Below are 20,202 nucleotides of genomic sequence, written 5' to 3' on the forward strand. Positions count from 1 at the left end.
CGCTGCCTTCCTTGTGGTCCTGTCTCCTTACAGACCCATCAAGTTTGAGAGGAGAATAGACATTCCAGTGGAAAGAGGGAGGTGAATAAGAGGAAGCAAGAAGGGATTAACATGGGCAGTAAATAGCAGGTTGAGAGGTGACAAGATGAAGAGAGGAAAGCTCTGTTCTTTACCCAAGCATCCAGAAATGCAGGTAGATGTTCCAGGCTGGTTTCTTTTTTTTCTTTCTTTTTTCTTTTTTTTGAGGAAGATTAGCCCTGAGCTAACATCTGCTGCCAATCCTCCTCTTTTTGCTGAGGAAGACTGACCCTGAGCTAACATCCGTGCCCATCTTCCTCAGCTTTATATGTGGGACGCCTACCACAGCATGGCTTGACAAGCAGTGCCATGTCTGCACCCAGGATCTGCACCGGAGAACCCGGGGCGACGGAAGTGGAAGCCGCTGCACCACCTGGCTGGCCCCAGGCTGGTTTCTGTGTGTGGCTTAAACTTTGAAAACCAGTGCAGAACAGCCGATCTTATGATAAAAACAGTGCAGGAAGTAGGTTAATTAGTGACCATAAACTTCATTAACCTCAGATGAGTAATTCTTCCCCGAAACAATAAAGGATTAATTAGAAAGAGTTAGCCCCAAGTTTGCATCTTTGGAAATTTAATTGTTGCATCCTGTGTAGGATCAGTAAAACTTACGTAGAATGTATGTCTGCATTAGTCAAAGTAAGTTTATTTGTTTGAAATTGACATGTAAATAAAAGATTCATAATATAATGCAGTAAGAGATATTAAAATGTGATGTGTAAATTTTAGTGATTACAAAATCCTAACACATTAATTTTAGTGATTTCTGAGATCCTATTCGAGTATTCTTTAGCTGTGTCAGCAGGAAATAGCTATAATAATCCATATGTTGATGGATTATCACTTGCTCTGATGCTAAATTATATTTTTTTAACCCTCAAAGAGAAAATTAGCTTCTAGAACCAAAATGAACAAGCTTATTGTATTGCAAACTTATTAAACACATTTGGTACATTAGATACAGCAGATATTTTCATGAGGACAGACACCTTAGTTGAATAAATAATTAAGTCAAATGTTTAAAATGGCACATTTTGCTGTTTTCTGATTTTTTGGTAAGCCACAACTAAACCAAAACTTATAATTTAGTCACTCCTTGTATAATTGCCAGTTTAGTAAAATCATTAACCTTAAGATTTCTCTTTCAACTTTGCCCCGGAAGTCTGCTTTTCAGTTAACCCGTCTAAATGTGTAACTCCAGCTCCCGAACTTTCCACAGGAGTAATGGATCCAAGCACGCTTGTGTTTACCTGTAAAATTCTAGACCTGCATATGCAGTGTGATATGGCAAATTAAAATTTCCAGAGACTTTCCTCATAAGGAGCAGCTCTAATTTTGGTTGGGATTTTTCCTTCCCAAACCTTGTTAAATACAGAATAGCTTGTTAGAGTAGTTATATAATTTGCTCACGGTTATCAAACTGCTAAGTGATAGAGGGCAGGATTTAAACCTAGGTCCTTTGAATGTCAAAGCGTGTTCCCTAATTCTTACCATAGAATTCACCCAAAAACAGCTTATTATAACATCTGCAAGCCTGGTTTCCTTAACCATACCTACTTTATGGACTTATTCTAAAGATTAAAGAGATGAGACGTGTAAAACCCTGAGCGTACAGCCTAGGAATTAGTAAGCATTCAACAGGTACGTAAACGTGTGCCTGTATTAGATACATATTTATTGAAATTGAGCATACATATCCATAAATATAAATGTATATTGTGGGTATGTAAGTTTATGCATTCATCAATATTTTGAATTCCTATTACGAGTCCTGATACTGTTCTAGTCACTAGACATAAGCGGTGCAGAGGACACACCATCGTCTCTCATTTTGTAGAGTCGTTTCTTGTGGGAGGAAACAGGCAACGAACAAGGTGCATAATTACTGTACAGTATTGCCTAAATTTGAGTACACACTCTATTAGGAAAAGCGGGGAGAAAAAAGTTTTAATGACGGATCACAGATGGGTCTGCTGGGAATATATCAGAGGCATTTCTTTTGTCTGGAAATTACAGATGTGAGTGAGACACTGGGATATAAGAACAGGAAAGAAACAATTTCTGTAACAGGCAGAGAGTGGGCATAAGGAAGGACAACTTCAGACCCTGAAGAGTAAAACTTAAAACCTCTGAAGGGTTTACGACGAAGGTTCGCACAGGCTCTCTCCTTGGATCTTGAACAGCCTTGTAGGTTATCTAAGGCAAACGCTATATCCACATTTTAGAAATAAAAAGGACCTCAGGAGCAGGTCTGCTCAGGTTTGCACCATTTGCAAGTGTAAAACCAGAATGGGTAACACGGAAATAGAGGACGCTCTTGCAGGTTTGGGAGTGGCTGTATTTTTCTTTTCAGTGATGGTATCGGAGCTGCCATGAACTGGGCTGTTAATGAGTGATAGTTACTTACTCCTGAGAGCTGACTGCAAAGAAAGAGTCGTCACAGAGCAAGGTTACACGCAGACCACGTGTTCAGCGTCTGGGGAGCAGGGCTCACTGGCTGTGTCCCTTCTCATGTGACTGATCTTAGGCAGACTCCACAGCAGGGTCCTGGGTTAACACTTTGAAGATTCCTCTACTTTGTCACTTTAATTATAACGGAAACACGATGTCAGTCTGTACCTTCACTTACTTGCATCTCTTAAAATTACTACTTTTTATTGCTCGTTACGTATGATTTTTTAAAACATCTAGAAAATAAATGAACAAAATAAGAAAGAACAATTCCAGTTTATCTTCCCTTATTTGAAAACAAATGTGTTTCAGGACACAGAAGTATTTGAATAGGAAAAGGTGATATATGCATGTGTATTAGGTAAAAAGGTTTGCAGAGCCCCGGACCACACCCTTGAAATTCGCAGTGCTGTTTCTGCAGTGAAACACAGAAATCTTCAAACCAAGTGTAGTAAATAAAGACCATAGATAGCCTCAAGTTAGTGCAGGTCAGGTTTTGTGACCAAATTAGTTCAAGTCAGGACAGGTTTTACCACCAAAGGAATTTAAAAAAGAAAAAAAAAAAAGGACTTTTGCAATTTAGAGGTTCAAATAAAAGATAATGGGCCTGCATTAATAGGATGGGGTGCCCTGCTCAAATAGAGGGATTATACTTAAATACCAATTGTTTTCTCACTCTGTAAGATGTCACAATAGCTCTGCTTGGCTTTTTTTGGGGGGGAAGATATTTTATTTTGCTATCACTTAAGATTCTCAGCAATGCCATTGTTTGTTTATTTTTTCTTAAAGATGCATTGGTTCCTAAAACTGGAAAACCCAGTGGTGGGTGGTTTCAGGTGTGGTTTGACTGGGTCCTCAGCTTCTTTCTCTGGAGTTTCTGGCTCCATCCTCCTTAGCAGGGAGCCTGGATCTGCTTTGTCCTTAGTCAGCTTGTCTCAGGTTTGCAAAGAGCTGCAGCAGTTGCAAAACGTGCCTGCAAGCCCGTCGGCCCTGATAGACGGGGGTCGTGTCTGGTTCTCTTTATTCTTCCTCTAAACGCGAGTTTCCATTTTGTATTATTTCCCTTCAGACTAAAAGACATCTTTTGGCATTTCTTCAAATGCAGGAGGTCTTCAGGCAACAAATTTTCCCAGTTTTTATTTGTCTAAAAAATGACTGATTTCATGTTCATTTTTTTAAGAATGTTTTCACAGGATATAGAATTCTGAGTTAACTCTTTTTCTTTCAGCATTTAAAAAAAATGTCATTCCATTATCTTCTGTCCTCCATGGTTTCTAATAAAAAGTCAGTAATAATTATATTCCTTGTTCTTGTGACGTAATGTCTTTTTTCTCTAGCTTCTTTCAAATTTTTTTTCTGTATCTTTTGCTTTCAGCAGTTTAAATATAACGTGCCTAGGTTTTCTCTTTTCATATCTGTTCAGCTTGGGCCTCACTGAATTCTGAGATCTACAATATAATAGTTTTCATCAAATTGCAAAATTTTCAGCCATTATTTCCTCAAATATTTTTTTCTTCCACAATTTCTCCTTGTTTTTATCCTTCTCCAGTCTCCCCTTGTTTTCCTTTGTAATAATTCCACATATATTAGACTACTTGATAATGTCATATGTGCCCAAGAGACGCTGCTCACTTTCTTCAATCATTTTTTCTCTGTATTCTTGCAACCAGATAATTTCAATCGATCTGACTTCAAGTTCCTTGACTCTTTCTTCTTTCAACCCCAATCTGCTAGTAAGTCCCTGGAGTTAAGATTCATTTCAGTTGTTGTACTTTAGTTCTAAGATAGCCGTTTGACTATTTTATAGTTTATTTCTTTGCTGAGTTTTCCTATCTGTTCTTTATTAAGACGGTATCTTCCATTCATTTCTGAATTTCCTTTTAACTTTTTGAAGATGTATATAATAGCTATAATGGCTGCTTTAAAGTTGTTATTTGCTGAGTCTAATATCTGGATAATCTTGACTTCCTTTTTTTCATGACTGTTGACCACGCGTTCACTCGTATTCTCTCTCTCTCTTCATATGTAGTAATTATTGTTATTGTAGGATGCTGGACATTATAGGAATGCCTTGGCCTTAGATTCTCTTATTGTCCCCTGAAGACTGTTAATTCTTCTTCTAGCAGGCAGTCAATTATCACCTTGAGTTTGTTTAGACTTATTTTACTCTCTGTCAAATTTTTGTGTTCAGGGACCGGCCCTGTGGCCAAGTGGTTAAGTTTGCGCGCTCCACTTTGGAGGCACAGGGTTTCACTGGTTTGGATCCTGGGTGTGGACCTAGCACCACTCCTCAGGCCATGCTGAGGTGGGGTCCTGCATAGCGCAACCAGAAGGACCTAAGACTAGATTATACAACTACGTACTGAGGGGCTTTAGGAAGAAGAAGACAGAAAAAAAAAAAAAAAAAGATTGGTAACAGATGTTAGCTCAGGTGCCAATCTTCAAAAATAAATAAATAAATAAAATGTTTGTGCTCAAGATAAGTCGCTCTGATTTAGCAGGATTCAGACTTCCAACTCTCTCCTGTGTATGTCTGATCAGGCCTTGGTTATAAGTTCCATTAGGGCAGGCTTAAGGTAGGTCTCATTCTAGAATGTGGCACTGCCTCTCACAGGCTCAGCCTTTCGTTCATCACCTGGATGCCAGGAGTCTTAACAGGGTGTTGATGAGATCTGTCTACTGTGATCGGGCGAGAACCCCATCCTCACCCAGCGTTGCTCTTCAGGACTGCTGAACCTATAATTTTTCTGTTCCACTCTCCCCATTGCAGCTGCAATCTGTTAAGCCTAGGGTAGTCTCATCCTGCAAATATATAGCCCAGGAATCAGCCGCAAACTCACAGGGGATTTCTGTGTGGACTTCTGGGACCCGCTTTCTGGGCACTCCCTCTCTTTGGTGCCACAGAGTTTATTTGCCTCAGCCGCGCCAAATTCTCATATGTGCCTCCCGATCTTAGCAGGACCACCATGCGCTACTTGGACAGCAGCTCTCCGTGCCTGTGTTGGGAGATCGTCCCCAGGCAGAAAGTGAGTTAGTCATAAAGATTACCCTGTGATTTTCCCTTCCTTCAGTCTTGTGCTGTTCTCCACATCTAGAAAGAATCGCTGCCTACGCTTTGTCCAGTTTTGTAGTCGTTTCCTCCAGGATGACTGTTCTCGTATCAGTCACTCCATCATGGCCAACTGCCATGAGGCCCTCCGGAAAGATTTTTCTGCTTTTCTACCAAAAGTGTTTGAAAACACCTATTTCCTTATATCCATGCCATCCTAGGTTTTAGCATTATTTTAACATTTGCTGATTAAGTGGATATTTTTGTAATTTCATGTATATGCAGTTTTAAAAATACAGACATCTGTATATATATTATATGCATCTATACATGTTTATTTGGGGTATTTTTTGGGTTTTTTTTGCTGAGGAAGATTTGCCCTGAGCTAACATCTATTGCCGGTCTTCCTCTATTTCTTATGTGAACCACCACCACAGCATGGCCACTGATGGACAAGTGGTGTCAGTCCACGCCTGGGAACCAAACCTGGGCCACCAGAGCGGAGCATGCCGAGCTTAACCACTAGGCCACTGGGGTTGGCCTTCTGTTTCTTTGTTGTAATAAGCAAATTAGCTCATAAAATTATATTAAAGGAAGATGTCTTTAAAAAATACAGTGATTTTCTCTTTTATAATACTAATTTTAGTTAGTAGATACTAGTGCGATTTTCCTGCAGTAATTCACCTGTGAAGTCATGCATGGGGTTGCAACTGACCAGGTCTGGTTAGGAGGTGGAATTCTCCCGACTCCCCAGGCAGCCAGAAGCCCAGGGCACGCAGGCAGCTTGGCAGAGCAGTTTCCAGGGAAAACTCTAAGGGCTGTGGTTTACATAAGACTCAGCAGGCGGACACACTGATCACTGTTGGATGGAAGGCCCTGCTGGGCAGTGAGCTGTGCTCGATTGCTTGTGTGAGCAGCCAGCACTCACTGAGCTGTGAATGCGAGCTCTCCTGTCTGGAGACGGTGGAAAGGTTCCAGGATAATATTGCTGGGCTCCTCCATATTAGCAAGAAAAAATATCTTATATAAAAATGGACCACGTAAGGCAGGAAAGAAGCTTGCCTGGGGAATTTTCTTTAAAGATTCAATGAAACAAAAGAAAATTAAAGTCACTAAAGTGAGTTAGTGATAACGTAGTGTGTTATCTTTGTGTATAGATTTACGTTGTGCAAATCACCTGTGAGGTTTGTCTTGGTTGGTTCACACCACGTGCTTTAAAGTCTTCCAAGTATTCCCATTATCTGTATCTCATAGATGAGAAAATTAAAGTTCAGAAAGAAATGGTGACTCCAATAATGTCACAAGCTTAGGGGGGGCTGGCCAGGTGGCATAATGGTTGAATTCATGCGCTCTGCTTCAGTGGCCCGGGGTTTGCGGGTTCAGATCCCAGGTGCAGACCTAGACACTGCTCATCAAGCACACTGTGGCAGTATCCCACATACAAAATAGAGGAAGATTGCTACAGATGTTAGCTCAGGGCCAATCATCCTCACTAAAAAAGAAAAAAGAAAAAGCTTAGTAAGTGGTCAGGCTCCAACTGAAAATGACTTGTACTTACTGAGTGTGTACTTTGTGCCAGCCGTCATGCTAGGCAGCTTCCAGGTATTATTCATTTCATTTTTGTTAGTCAGAACTCTTTCTACCGAAAGTGACGACAAGCCTTACTCAAACTAGTTAACACAAAATAATGCTTTTTTGGGGTTCAACTGGCAAACCCAGGAGGCAGCCTCAGACATAGCTGAATTAGTGTTAAAACGATGTTGTCAGGAACTTAGCATCTTTCAGTTCTCCTTTCCTCTGTGCTGTTTAGTCTCAAATGGAACCTCTGCGTGTGGTAGCAAGGACGGCCCACCACCTCCAGATTTACAAGGCGTTAACAGCCCTGGTCTCAGGCCCCGGGGAGGGCTGGGCCAGGACTTGTTTCCACGCCCACTCCTGCGTGGATCACAGGGCAAAGGGGATGCTCCCACTGGACCGGCCGAAGTCTTGTGCGTCTCCCTGGAGCTGGAAGAGAGAGACCCCATTCCTTAGCCCTGTGGATCAAGAATGAGAGAGGTGTCGTTTCCAGACAATGCCTCGGGGAGTTATTACCAGAAGAAGGGGAAGCAATTCTGGCCTTAGTAACAGATGTCCGTTACAGAAGGTATAATTATCGTTTACATTTTACACACAGCAGACTGAGGCTTGAGGACCAAAGAAGAGCCTCTGCTTTGCTGTGACTATACTGTAGCCGTGGTGCTTTTCCCAGGAAAATAAAAGCAGCGGCCCCGTTCTGCAGAACAGTAAAATGGATTTATAGCTGTGAGGACATTCAAGGAATGCCATTCTCACCATCCCTGGAAGGAAGACATTTGATAACTATCTTATCATCACCTTCACACTAATGGGTACAGAGATGGCTTTGTGGGGACATAAGTGATTGGGAGTTTTATGGACATTCTGGAATGTACATCTCTCAATGACTAACATTTTAATGGGAACACACTTCTCAAAAAACCATAAACTCTAGACTCCGAACTCTTGAGTGTTACGCCTACTTATCTCTGCATCCATTCTGGACACGGCACACTGAAGGTCCTCAATAATTTCTTGTTGAATCAATGAGTGACAATGGGTGGAAGGCAACCCAGTCCACTTATTTGTTAAGAAGTGGATGATACAGCCCATGAACGCCTCAGAAGTATTTCCCATATAGGGAACTGAAGGATTTGTGAGTATGTTTTGAAAAGAAAGCTGTAGGTGTCTACCATGACTGCATGTTGAGAGAAGCTGTCCCATTAACACGCAGCTGCTTAGGGAGTAGCCATGGGTGATCCCATAAATATTGGCTCTTTCCCAGTGCCACAGCTGACTGAAATATCACTTACGCATTTGACAATTCATCTGTCCACTAAGAACTTGGTCCACTTAGTCATGACTAAATTGGACCAAGTTAAGGCTCCAGAGTGGAGCCTCGAAAATGGTGTGCACTAGAGTAGGGGTGTTTGTTTCTGAGGCCCCAAGTACTAGAGATCCTGAGCTAAGTTATGGGTTAACTACTAGAAGTATTGAAATAGTCCAGTCTCGGGGAGGTCTTGCACTGTGGTAAAGCAGGTGCATAAATATGTGTAATTCTGAGCCCTACATTAAAAATGGGATGATTTTAAACTGCCAGGTGTTCAGAGAAAGGCAGGCCAAGTGGTTTGGTTTTGACTTTGCGTAGACACCCCTGAAAGGAGCACTCGTGCTTAGACCAGAGCGGGAAGGTCAGAGGGTGCAAAGATAAACTTGGAGAAACATGAAAAAGAGATCTAGTGCATTCTCAGAGCTGTAGAAGAAAGGCCTATAAGTTAGAGAAATAGGAGGTAGATGTGTTTGCCTTCAATTAAAGAAGAAATTTCCGACCCTTGGCTGACCTGTGAGAGAGTGGTCTTGGACAGTAGAACTTTAGAGATAAGATATTGTAGGTGACATTTTGCTGGATCGTTAGAGATTCTTCAATTTAGAGATGGTGTTATTGTCCAGTTTATAGAATTTTTTTTTTTTTAGAAAACTAGGCTGGTTATCAGAGGTAGAGTTACCGTAAACTTTAGAGTCCCTCCTTTGTAATTGCTTGGGAAAGACACAAACAATTCTGTTTTTGTATTTTTGTGTTATCTTACTTAAAGAAAGTCTTCCAAATTACATACGTTTAAGGTCTCATAAAACCCGAAGTAATCACCGTTAATAGTGATGATTCACAATACTATGAGGATTTAAGGCTATTCCACTCATATTTGAAGGCACAAATTTGAATTCCTGTTCTTCTTTATGCATGTAAAAACTTTACTATGTGGAATTCTGATAGGAACAGATATGTTCATTTGTGATACTTTGATGAAAATTGAACCATCATAATGAAGGGCTCTCCAGAAATGCTGGCTCATTAAGTACCGATACAAGTAAAGGAATTAAAATGGATATTTATTTTCTTAAAAGTCAGATTTAAATAGTACTGTTTACCATAGAACCAGGCACATAGTAGGCATCCAGTAAATATTTGTTTCTCCATGAATATCTTGCATTTCTATGACTTTATTTAAACTTGATTGTCAGGTAGAAACATTACCAATACTTAAATTTAGTTGTATTTTTTGCGAGGTTCAGATAAGTTGACATTGTTTTATTTTGTAGAAAAATATGTTTTTACCTTTAATTGTCTTAAAATAAAATGGAAATCTACTCATCATTACCAGTAAAAAAAAAAACAACTAAAATAAGAAGACAAGCAATAAATGAAAATGGTATTCCAGCTTTTATTGCAAATGAGGGAACAGCACATTTTGCACTATCTTTTTATTAGCCTATTTTATAGCTGCTCTTTGTGTAATATTTTATAAATGGCATGAAGAGAGTGTTTTGTTGTGGGTTTTTTCAGAAGAAATGATGACTTATGTAAAATATTGCTCTCGTAGTGAGTTAAAACATTAGGTGAAAAAGGAGCTGGTTGTCTCATTTGAGAAACTTAATTAATTCTCAGAGCCCATGGTTTGACCTTTGGGAGCCTCTGGAATCGAGAGCCCCTTTCGTGCGGCTTTATAAATTGGGACTGTGTTAATTTTAGGTTTGTTGATGTATTCTGTTCCCCTCGAAGCTTCCACTGCTCGTTGTGATGAATCTTCACAGAAGTTGGGGCGTGCCTCCAGCCACATTCACCACTTTCAGCTGTGACGGGGCTCTGCACTGAGGCCTCAAACGTTTTTCCTTTCCACTTGATACTTGGGTAGTTACTTATCGTCCAAGCAAGTAGCACAAATTGTCACCAGGGCTGATCCTAAGGATCAGCTGATGCTCTGATCAGTGGAACAGAGGAATTTCAATTACACCTTTTCATTACACCCAGAGCCTGCAAAGCTTTGGGGTTACTCCTGAGTGTGGCTTAAGTAAATCTTAAATTACGAGGTGTAGTTTGGAACTTGTAGGATCAGATGCTCATGCTGGGGACTCTTACAAGATTCAGAGATTGTTCCAGCAAAATCTCTAAGTCTTGTTCTTCTGTATAGACTTTTTTTTTTATTATCATTTAGTAGGTTTTTATTTTTTGAGTCAGTAATGAATTCAAATTGAATTTATTTTTTGTTAGTAATTATTGTGAGTCTTTCAATTAGGTTCATAAAATAAAAACCATAAACATGAAATGAGATCTTTTATGTCAGAGTAACTCTTGCCTGTGCAATAGAGGCCAGTTTAAGATGTGAGATCTAAGATTTGCGGTATTCATCGCTAAATGGTTCCTGGTTGTAAAGTCCTGTACAATTTGGTTCAAGTTGACTCTTCTTATTGACATTTTTTAACAGATTTAAAAAACGTTTCAGTATCTGTTGATGAGAATTCACCTTTCCGGATTACAAATTCACAGTTACATGCTCGTAGTTTTTAAAACGGTAATGACTTGACATTCATGAGGGAGTTCATTAGTTATTTTAATAGAAAACATATTTTGGTGATGAAATGTGTTTTTACTTTATCAAATCACTCACAAATTTGCTTAAAGTCCACATTGCTAAATCTCAACTAGTTTCTGTTAAACCCCAAATTTATGTGATTGGTAGAGTGGTGTAATTATATGCTTAGAAAATGCTTATGTGACATATGAAATTATCTTAATTAAAAATCTCATGCGCAAATAACATTTTTTATATGAGATTTATTCAACCATCTCTGTTTTCTGCAATCTAATTGGGAAATATGAGTAAATTTTTTTTTGCTTCAATTTATTTGGCCCATCCATTTTCAGATTTTCCCCTACATTTTAAGAATATCCAGAGAAACATTCCCAAGTAGTAAAGAAAAGTGTGAAAACAGAATTCTGTGAATAGATGTCCACGTTTGAAATGAAACCACAGTTATTTCTGCTTTGAAAATTGTTTTGAACTGTGAGTGAAATATTTTATTGTGCCTAAACTCTCTCACAGCTACAAATCAAATGTCAATTTAGTACTACTGATTTATAATACAGTTACTATAAAAATTAATTCCTAGTGGGGCTGGCCCGGTGGCATAGTCGTTAAGTTCAAACACTCCACTTTGGTGTCCTGGGTTTCACGGGTTCGGATTCTGGGTGTGGACACACACACTACTCCTCAAGCCATGCTGAGGCATCATCCCACATACAAAATAGAAGAAGATTGGCAACAGATGGTAGCTCAGGGACAATCTTCCTCAACAAAGAAAAAAAAATTAATTCCTAGTAATCTTTTTTCTTAGATAACTACAGCATTATGTGTCAATGTTAACAAAAATGCTGGAATGTCACTTTATAATGTTGATTTGGAGGAGTAAGTAATATTCTTAAAGACCAGACAAAGTTCTGTATTAATATTTTGAAAACATACACTTGGTTCAAAAACAGAACTTCTCTTTTATTTTGAGGAAGATTAGTCCTAAACTAACATCTGCCACCAATCCTCCTCTCTTTTGCTAAAGAAGACTGGCCCTGAGCTAACATCTGTGCCCATCTTCCTCTACTTTATGTGGGACGCCTGCCACAGCATGGCTTGACAGTTAGTGTGTAGGCCCACACCCGGGATCCGAACCAGCACACCCCAGGACGCTGAAGCAGAACGTGCAAACTTAACTGCTGTGCCACGGGGCTGGCCCCCAAAAGCAGAACTTTTGACTTCATAAGTTATTTGGACATTTTTTTCTTCTTTCACAGTTATGACTACACCAAATATGTGCAAAATATAAAATATTCACATTAGTTCCTTTTGACTTATACATAATCTCAATTTAAACATATGAGATCTGGAATAAAATCAACGTATTGCAAACGGTAATAGCGCAATATATACGTTTTTGATAAGTAAGCAGTTACATAAAGAATATTCTAAATTGGAAGCCAGTAGTCTTATGTCTAAATGTGTTTTTCCTTTAAAAAAACTACGGTGACGTCTCTTTGTCTCTTTCTTTGCTTCAGATCGGGGCACAGTGCAGAAGGTGGTGGTCCTTCCTTCGAACAGCTCTGCCAGTGGAGAGCTCATTCTGGAGGAGCTGGAAGTCTTTAAGGTTTGAGCATCTCCTCTCTTGGTCTCAGCACAGGCCTGATGATGAATGAACTCTTTAATCTTACAGCCTCTTGGGAGAAAAAAATACTTGATAAAAGATCAAATAAATGAGTGTTATAAATTTTTGAGGGTAGGGAACATCAGATAAGATGAGAAATATAGAACAAATATTTTTCTGAAGTATTTTTTTTGTATTTCAAGTTATCTTAACATAAAAGGATTAGTTTTCTCAGCTATCATCACAACTTGAAGAATTTTGGTCATCATTATTTTTAAAAAATGAGTTCTTGTGGTCAAGGTCTGGAGGATTTGCCATGAAAAGGCTTTTATCATTTGCTTCACAAGCCACTGAAACCCAAATGCCTTCACATTATTGATTGTTACATAAACTTTCTCATATTTTTTTAGCCAGGAATTTCAAAGAAAATGGTTTTGTTTCCTCTGTTTTATTGCCTTCAATTCAAATGTCACTCTAGTTAAGTAAAACAAATGTTGTCTCTTTACCACTCAAAACTCCATGTTCTGTCTGAACTTTGGGATTTCATTGTCTTATTCTCTGTCCTTGAATTTGGGACTAAAAAAAAGGAAAAAAGAAAAAGCATAGCTAAGCAAAGCACAGAGAGGAAGTCAAGTGCTGAGCGTTCCCCTGCTCAGGGCAGAGTGCCTGTTCTTTGTGGATCTGTGAGCCTGACAGGAGACGTGTGGGTCCTGCACACCTTTCCTTCCTTGAGGGCTGAGTCCTTGCAGCTCAGGTGTCTCCCTCTGCATTTGGAAGGATGGGGAAGGCGCAGCAGAGGAGCTGTCAGCATTGCAAAGAAACTTCGGCCTGTAATCAGTGTACTGCAGAGTCCTGTTTTCAGCTAAACTAATTAAGAAACAGTGGCCCACAGACACCACAAGACCAGAGTCAGCCTACAACTGGGTGAAAGCAGCATCCAGAGCCCAGGAAAGGACTGCTGCTAGTTCAGTGACTCGCTTTGCTTAGTCGAGTGGACTCACAGTGTACGGACTAATAATATTCATTCCCACAGTCACCAAAAATATTGAATGTATAAGCGTGCAAGTGGCCAAGATGCAATGCTGTTGGATTAGGCTAATAAATTTTAAAGGTGAAGAGATATAAAAAAGGAAATCAAATCAAATGCAAAATCTGAGGAACTCTGGCATGTCCTAATGTGTTGTTAAATTTACAGTTTTTAATGCTGGACTCACTTTGCGTAAGGTTCTTTGTGATTTAGTGCATTAAAACTGTGCTCAAAAATGTTAACTACCGGGCCGGCCCGGTGGTGTAGTGGTTGAGTTTGTGCGCTCCACTTTGGCGGCCTGGGGTTTGTGGGTTGGGATCCCAGGCATGGACCTACACACCATTCATCAAGCCATGCTGTCGTGGCAACCCACATACAAAATAGAGGAAGATGGGCACAGATGTTAGAAAAAAGAACATTAAAAAGAAAAAAGAAACTTAACTACGTGCATTGAAGTGCCTTTTTTATGCCTTGCTTTGTAAAAAAAAAAGTTCATTGTTTCACTAGAGTAACCCAAATCACATTGTATATAAAATATTTTTTTTCCTTCAATTCAATAGGGAGAACTTGACTGCCAAAATGATATAAAGTACCTTATTCTGGAGTTTTCTTAAAGATAGCAAAAATGCCATGTTGCAGCACTTCATTTATAATTCTGAAATATCTTTTTTTGATAATCAGGAAATGTTAATTGAGTGAGTTTGACACAAACCCAAGCATATGTTATAGGAAGGTCTTAAAGAAATGTGAGTTATTCTGATCAGGTGCTGACTACTTATGGTCTGTTGTATGAGTTCTGCGGGTGTTATCATCATGAAGAATAAACTCTCAGTGGAGAAATAGAGTCAGTCAAAATGCATGTGGGGACGTCAACCCCAGAGGGAGACTAACAAAGTTCCAGCTTTCTTAGAGATGCATGTGCCAGTGACTGATGTCCAGAGACACAGTTGCCAAATTCAGTTGCTGTCTTCCTCACGGTGTTTGTGTCACATTTTCTGAAGTGAGGTGAAAATAATGGGGTGTGTGTGATATACAGCGATGGGCACATGAGGAAGTAATGTGTTTAAATTGAAAAGATTCCTTAGCTAAGTGTCACACTGATGGACTGCAGAAAACTCAACGAAACTTTTAAAAACCAGGCTCTTTGTTCCCGTAAAGTGCAGAACCATAATCTCTTCTTTTAATCCCCTGTTCAGAATATTTTCTGAAAATATGTCCAGCTTCCCAAATCTTAACTTGAATGGGAGGTACAACTGTTACTAGTTGCCCAGGTGGATATAAGTTGCAGTACTTTTTTGTTTGTGTGTATTTCTCAACGATGGTCAAAGCTTGTTGCAATTGAGTGGTAGAAATATCACCATTTTCTCTTTTAAGTTTTGTAAGAGCTCACAACTCTGGAGAGCAAAATAATTGTGGATATAGTTGATTTTGAGAGCTTGCTCCACTTAAATAAAACTTCACAGATCATCATCAGGTTATCACAAGTGCAGTTTTCAATCTTTAAAAGGAACTAATAATATTTAAGAATTAAACTCGTGAATAAAGTGACTTTCAAAAAGGATTACTATTTCAAAAAATTCTTTCACTAATTCACATTTATCAAAAGAGGGTCTTTTCTAACAGTATCTCTTTGTTTGCAAGAAAGAGCATTAATAAGTGTGGTTCAGGCTAATATATTTTTCCAAAGCAACATTTGGCAGGTGAACAATAGTGTCGTATGCAGAGCCCTCGTGTTGTGGAGGAATAAGATGGGGTACCACTCCACAGCCCCACCCAAGAATCAGAATCAATCCTGAGTTATTCATTGGGTTCAATGTTCGAACATATACGTTTTCTTTTTTTTTGAGGAAGATTAGCCCTGAGCTACCTGCTGCCAATCCTCCTCTTTTTGCTGAGGAAGACTGGCCCTGAGCTAACATCCGTGCCCATCTTCCTCTACTTTATATGTGGGATGCCTACCACAGCGTGGTTTGACAAGCAGTGCCATGTCCACACTTCGAACCCTGGGCCACAGAAGCAAAACATGTGAACTTAATCACTGCACTACCCGGCCAGCCCCTACATACACGTTTTCAATTCTCTCAAATTTTCATCTTTTTCTAACTATCTTGATAGATGTGTTATCCCTACTCCTTTGTGTAGTTTAGGCATATATTTGTGTAATGAATCCATCCTTGCTTCCCACAGCAGAAATGTACTTTATAGACAGGTGTTGCTAAACTTTAAATGTATATGTGCGTATAAAGAGAAATGATGATTTCTCGAATTTTAAATGAATGGTGAAAAACTTTTGAATGCAAAATCTTTTTGAAGGATTATTTGAGCAACTAACATAATGTTTTTCTAATTTTTCAGAATCGTTCTCCCATAACAACAATGAAAATTTCATCCAAAAAGGTAAAAATGACCCCATTTTTATTTTATTTACAGGTAAAAAATTTACTATTATGAAAAAATATATTTTGTAATTACTAGAACATTAATTTTAGTATTAGCAAAATAGTTAATACAGTTTAAAGTATACCACAAAATCATCTTTAATTTTGATGTAGAATTTACTAGCTTTTAGTGGAAGACAAAATAGGTTTATTTTTGCATAAAAGTCCTTCAGAGCAGAACATATATGCAGCAAGATATTCTAACATTTTGTAGATTCTATATTCTCAAATATTATGGTGCATGAAGCCAATGAAAATAAAAGTAATCTTTCTGAAGGAAGAATTGAGCATAATATTCGGGCTGCTATCCCGTTGCAGACATTCTCAGGGGCTTGGAACGAGCAGTCAATCGTCTTTTGAGTTTCTGCTGCTGTCACATGTTTGAAAAGTGCAATGCATTCTTCTAGGCTTCTTTCTAAGGAAGTGCTACTTATTAGAGTTTATGCCTGTCATTAAAAATTCCAAATGTCTCAAATCTAAGCCATGTCAGTGTTCAGGATTTAGGGAAGAAACGTTTTGACTATGATTATCAGAAATATTTAATCTTCTAATTTGCATCTGCATATGCAGTACAGATCCTCCTCGACTAATGGCAGGGTTACGTCGTGATACGCCCATCCTAAGTTGTGAATATGGTACTTTGAAAATGCATTTAATACACCACTCAGCCGAACATCCTAGCTTAGCCAGCCTGCCTTAAATGTGCTCAGAACACTCACTTTAGCCTACAGTTGGGCAAAATCATCTAACACAAAGCCTATTTCATAGTAGAGTGTTGAGTATCTCATGTAATTTATTGAATACTGTGCTGGAAGTGAAAAACAGAGTGGTTATGTGGGTCCAGAATGTGTATAAGTGCATGAGTGGTTTGCCCTCCTGATCCTGTGGCTGACTGGGAGCTGCCCCTGCCCAGTGTTGTGACAGAGGATCGTACAGATTATTGTTAGTGGGGAAAAGGTCAACATTCAAAATTTGAAGTACGGTTTCTACTGAATGCATATGCTTTCGCACCATTGTAAGGTCGAAAAGTTGTGAGTCAAAACGTCGTAAGTCAGGGGCCATGTATACACATGATCAGGGAAAGGGAAAGCCCGATTCTAATCTCCACATGTGCAAAGCATGCACCTCTCCAGCCCCCAAAGGTGTTATCTCTGAATCAGGAGTTCTGAGGGGCAGTGTGTACAGTCAAAAATGGCACAGACTTCCGAGTGGGCCTGACACGCATCTGACTCCCAGCCTGACCATAAATTATGAACAAATCATTTAACTTCACTGACCTAAGTTTCCGCCTTTGCAAGGTGATGCTTTTCTCACAAATGGTTTAATTTATACAAATTGTCTAAAAGAAAGCAGGTCTTTGGTAACTGCTGTTTGCAACAGCCTAAGACTTGTTTTTCTTGGAATATGGCATCAAAGTTTTATGTGTTAACACAACTGATGACATAACTTCAGTGTTCTTTACCATCTCTGGTCTGTTACAGACAAAGAAGTATTCCATGGTTAGCCTTCTGCTCTTTTCCCTTGACTAAATTTTTTGAAGAAAAATAAATAGGGTACAATGGCACTAAAGGTCTCATCTGTAAAAATGTTTGTGCGGTGCATGGCAAACACTTTCCAAAGTAACAAGAAGCCGTTTGTCATTTTCCCCAGTGTCCTAGGGAGCTGATCCCAAGTCAGCATCGTCTTTGAAGTCAGCAGGGAAGCCCCTTGTTGATAGTAGTTTAATGGAAAAAGAAAGTATCAGAGAAAATTCAACATGGACACAGGACCATTTGTGTGGCAGAGCGTCCAGGATCCAATTACAAGTCTCACCTTGTAATTCAACTTGTGAACTTGGAGTCCACAGTTCATTCCATGAAATTGCAATATACAACACACACACACACACACACACAGAGGCAAAACAGTATAAAGTCTGTCGTCAGCGTTTTGTATTGTAGATAGTTAAAAATGTTTCATTAAACCAGTTAGATTCAGGGAAGGCTAATTATTTCATTCCTTTGGAAATTCATTTACACAACTGCCTCCTGCATTATTTTTCCAGTGTGATAGAACCACAAATTGCCGATGGTATTTTATCTATATTGAAATACTGTGAGTTCAGTACCCTCCCTAGTCCATACACTGTTTTATTGTCCATTTCATGCTCCTTTATTCTCTAATTCATTCTTGCATTCCATAATGCAGGAAATAGTTGGATTAATAAAAAAGATAATTTCCAGAATGAAACTACCTGTATCCTTTCCTCAAATAAGCCAATTTTGTTAAAATATTTTAATGAAGCTGATACAGTCACTATATTATTTATTAATGTACTTGATAAACACTTATTTCAAATGTTCCTAGAGAAAGTAATATCATCAAAACAGGCAGTTGTTTTCTTATAGTTTCAATGTTTCAACTGAGGATAAATCACTTTCAGCCCGATTTCTGAAAAATTAATTGATCTGAATAAAATAAATATTTTACGTTAGACATAGTAGAGTGAGATGTGATTCAAATGATTAACTAGAATTGAACATTTATAAATTGATAGTTTGTGGATTGATAGTTTACTACTCCTGTTATTTAACATTCATTGAGCACTTAGGAGCCAGAAACTGTTCTAAGCATTTACTGTGAAGTTGGCCTGTACATTTACATCTTATAAAAACTCGATAGGGCAGGTGTTATGTTATTCCAATTTTACCAAAGAGGAAACTGAGATTCAAAAAAGTTACACAGCAAATTTGTGGTTGAGCTGAGATTGGAATCCCAGAACTCGGCCTCCAGAGCCTGGTGGACCAATGGCGCCCCCATCGATTTAAATTTTAAAGTGTATGTACATGCATACATTGTTGCATACACGTCACATATATGTTACATGCATGTGGCCACATATAGATGAACACATACATGCGTGTGTGCGCATGCAGGCACGTGTATGTATTCAAGTTCTAGCTCAGAGATTCTATGCTAGCTTGAATCCTATAATATCCGAGCTTTGTAAAATAAAGAGTGTCAATTAGACACTTCTCCCTTCTACTCCTAGAACGGTTTTGTGCACAGCTGGAGGAATTGGAGCAGTAATGTAGGAAGGTTTGACACCCTACAAATGAAGGAGGATGAAATCTTTGAGGCCTAGTTAGGCTGATTGCTGGATCATACAGGGATTTTAAGCTGTGTCTAAATATAAATACTGATATTCTTCTAAGTAATTTAAAAATTTAAATTGCCTTAATGAACAATATGTCGCTTTCAAAGGCATGTGAAAAAGATCTTTATCTTAAATTTTATCTAGCATTTACTATCTACGTTTTTTTCCCTAAACTTAAAAATGCCCTTTATTTTAGTCTTGACTTTTTCAAATTTACAAGGTGATGGGTTGCCAGACTTGAAGAATAATAAAGCTGCCTTGTGCTTTGCTAGGAGACAGCATTCAAAGAAAAAAGAAAACATCATAATTTAAATCTGTAATATATTAGCTCAAATCTGAGAGAACAATGAATCCCAGTGTCTAAAGCACATTACCATTCTACAGGGTGCTCTGAGCTTTTTTTCTTAAACAGGAAAGTGGTAATGTTATAGGCATATTAACGTAGAAAAATTCTATTTATTTTGGCTTTATACCCTCTGTACTTTGTGTCTCGTTTTTAGTCTATTTCAAAACGAATCCAAGGGTTTATGGGATATATTATAATGTGTTCCTGCTAAAAGTCTTCTTTTCACTCCCACATCTGAAATAAATCATCGTGGTTCCTCTAACAGCAACAGTTGTACGTGAGCTCCAATGAAGGGGTCTCCCAAGTGTCGCTGCATCGCTGCGACATCTATGGCACAGCCTGTGCGGACTGCTGCCTGGCCAGGGACCCGTACTGCGCCTGGGATGGCCACGCTTGCTCCCGGTTCTACCCAACTGGGAAGCGGTGAGTACTCAACATTCGGCTGCCAATGAAAATTGATGTCACCAGACAATGGAGCAGTGCCCCCCAGCGTTGGAGTCGGTTCTGTTGTGGGGGTCTTTACAAGTGGCACTAGAGGTGCTTGCCATGTTTAGCACCACATGTGGTCTTTGAGTGAATACAAGGGCCATGCTTATAACTTGAGACGCTCACGTGTGAGTCAGAACACTGTAGACTGGACAAGTTCCTTTCTCT

At 39.1% G+C, this 20,202-nt stretch overlaps 1 protein-coding gene across 2 annotated transcripts in view; it reads left to right on the forward strand.

Moving 5' to 3' along the window:
* The window catches only part of SEMA3C (semaphorin 3C), a 161,921-nt gene that overhangs the window by 127,220 nt on the left and 14,499 nt on the right, over window positions 1-20,202 (forward strand). For both annotated transcript variants that reach the window (XM_023638817.2, XM_023638818.2), the window contains exons 13-15: window positions 12,516-12,604; window positions 15,984-16,025; window positions 19,814-19,971. In XM_023638817.2, the coding sequence (XP_023494585.1) occupies window positions 12,516-12,604; window positions 15,984-16,025; window positions 19,814-19,971 (289 nt within the window). The remainder of the gene's footprint in view (window positions 1-12,515; window positions 12,605-15,983; window positions 16,026-19,813; window positions 19,972-20,202) is intronic.

The sequence above is a fragment of the Equus caballus genome, chromosome 4 (assembly GCF_041296265.1).
Source record: "Equus caballus isolate H_3958 breed thoroughbred chromosome 4, TB-T2T, whole genome shotgun sequence".
Classification (NCBI taxonomy): Eukaryota; Metazoa; Chordata; class Mammalia; order Perissodactyla; family Equidae; genus Equus; species Equus caballus.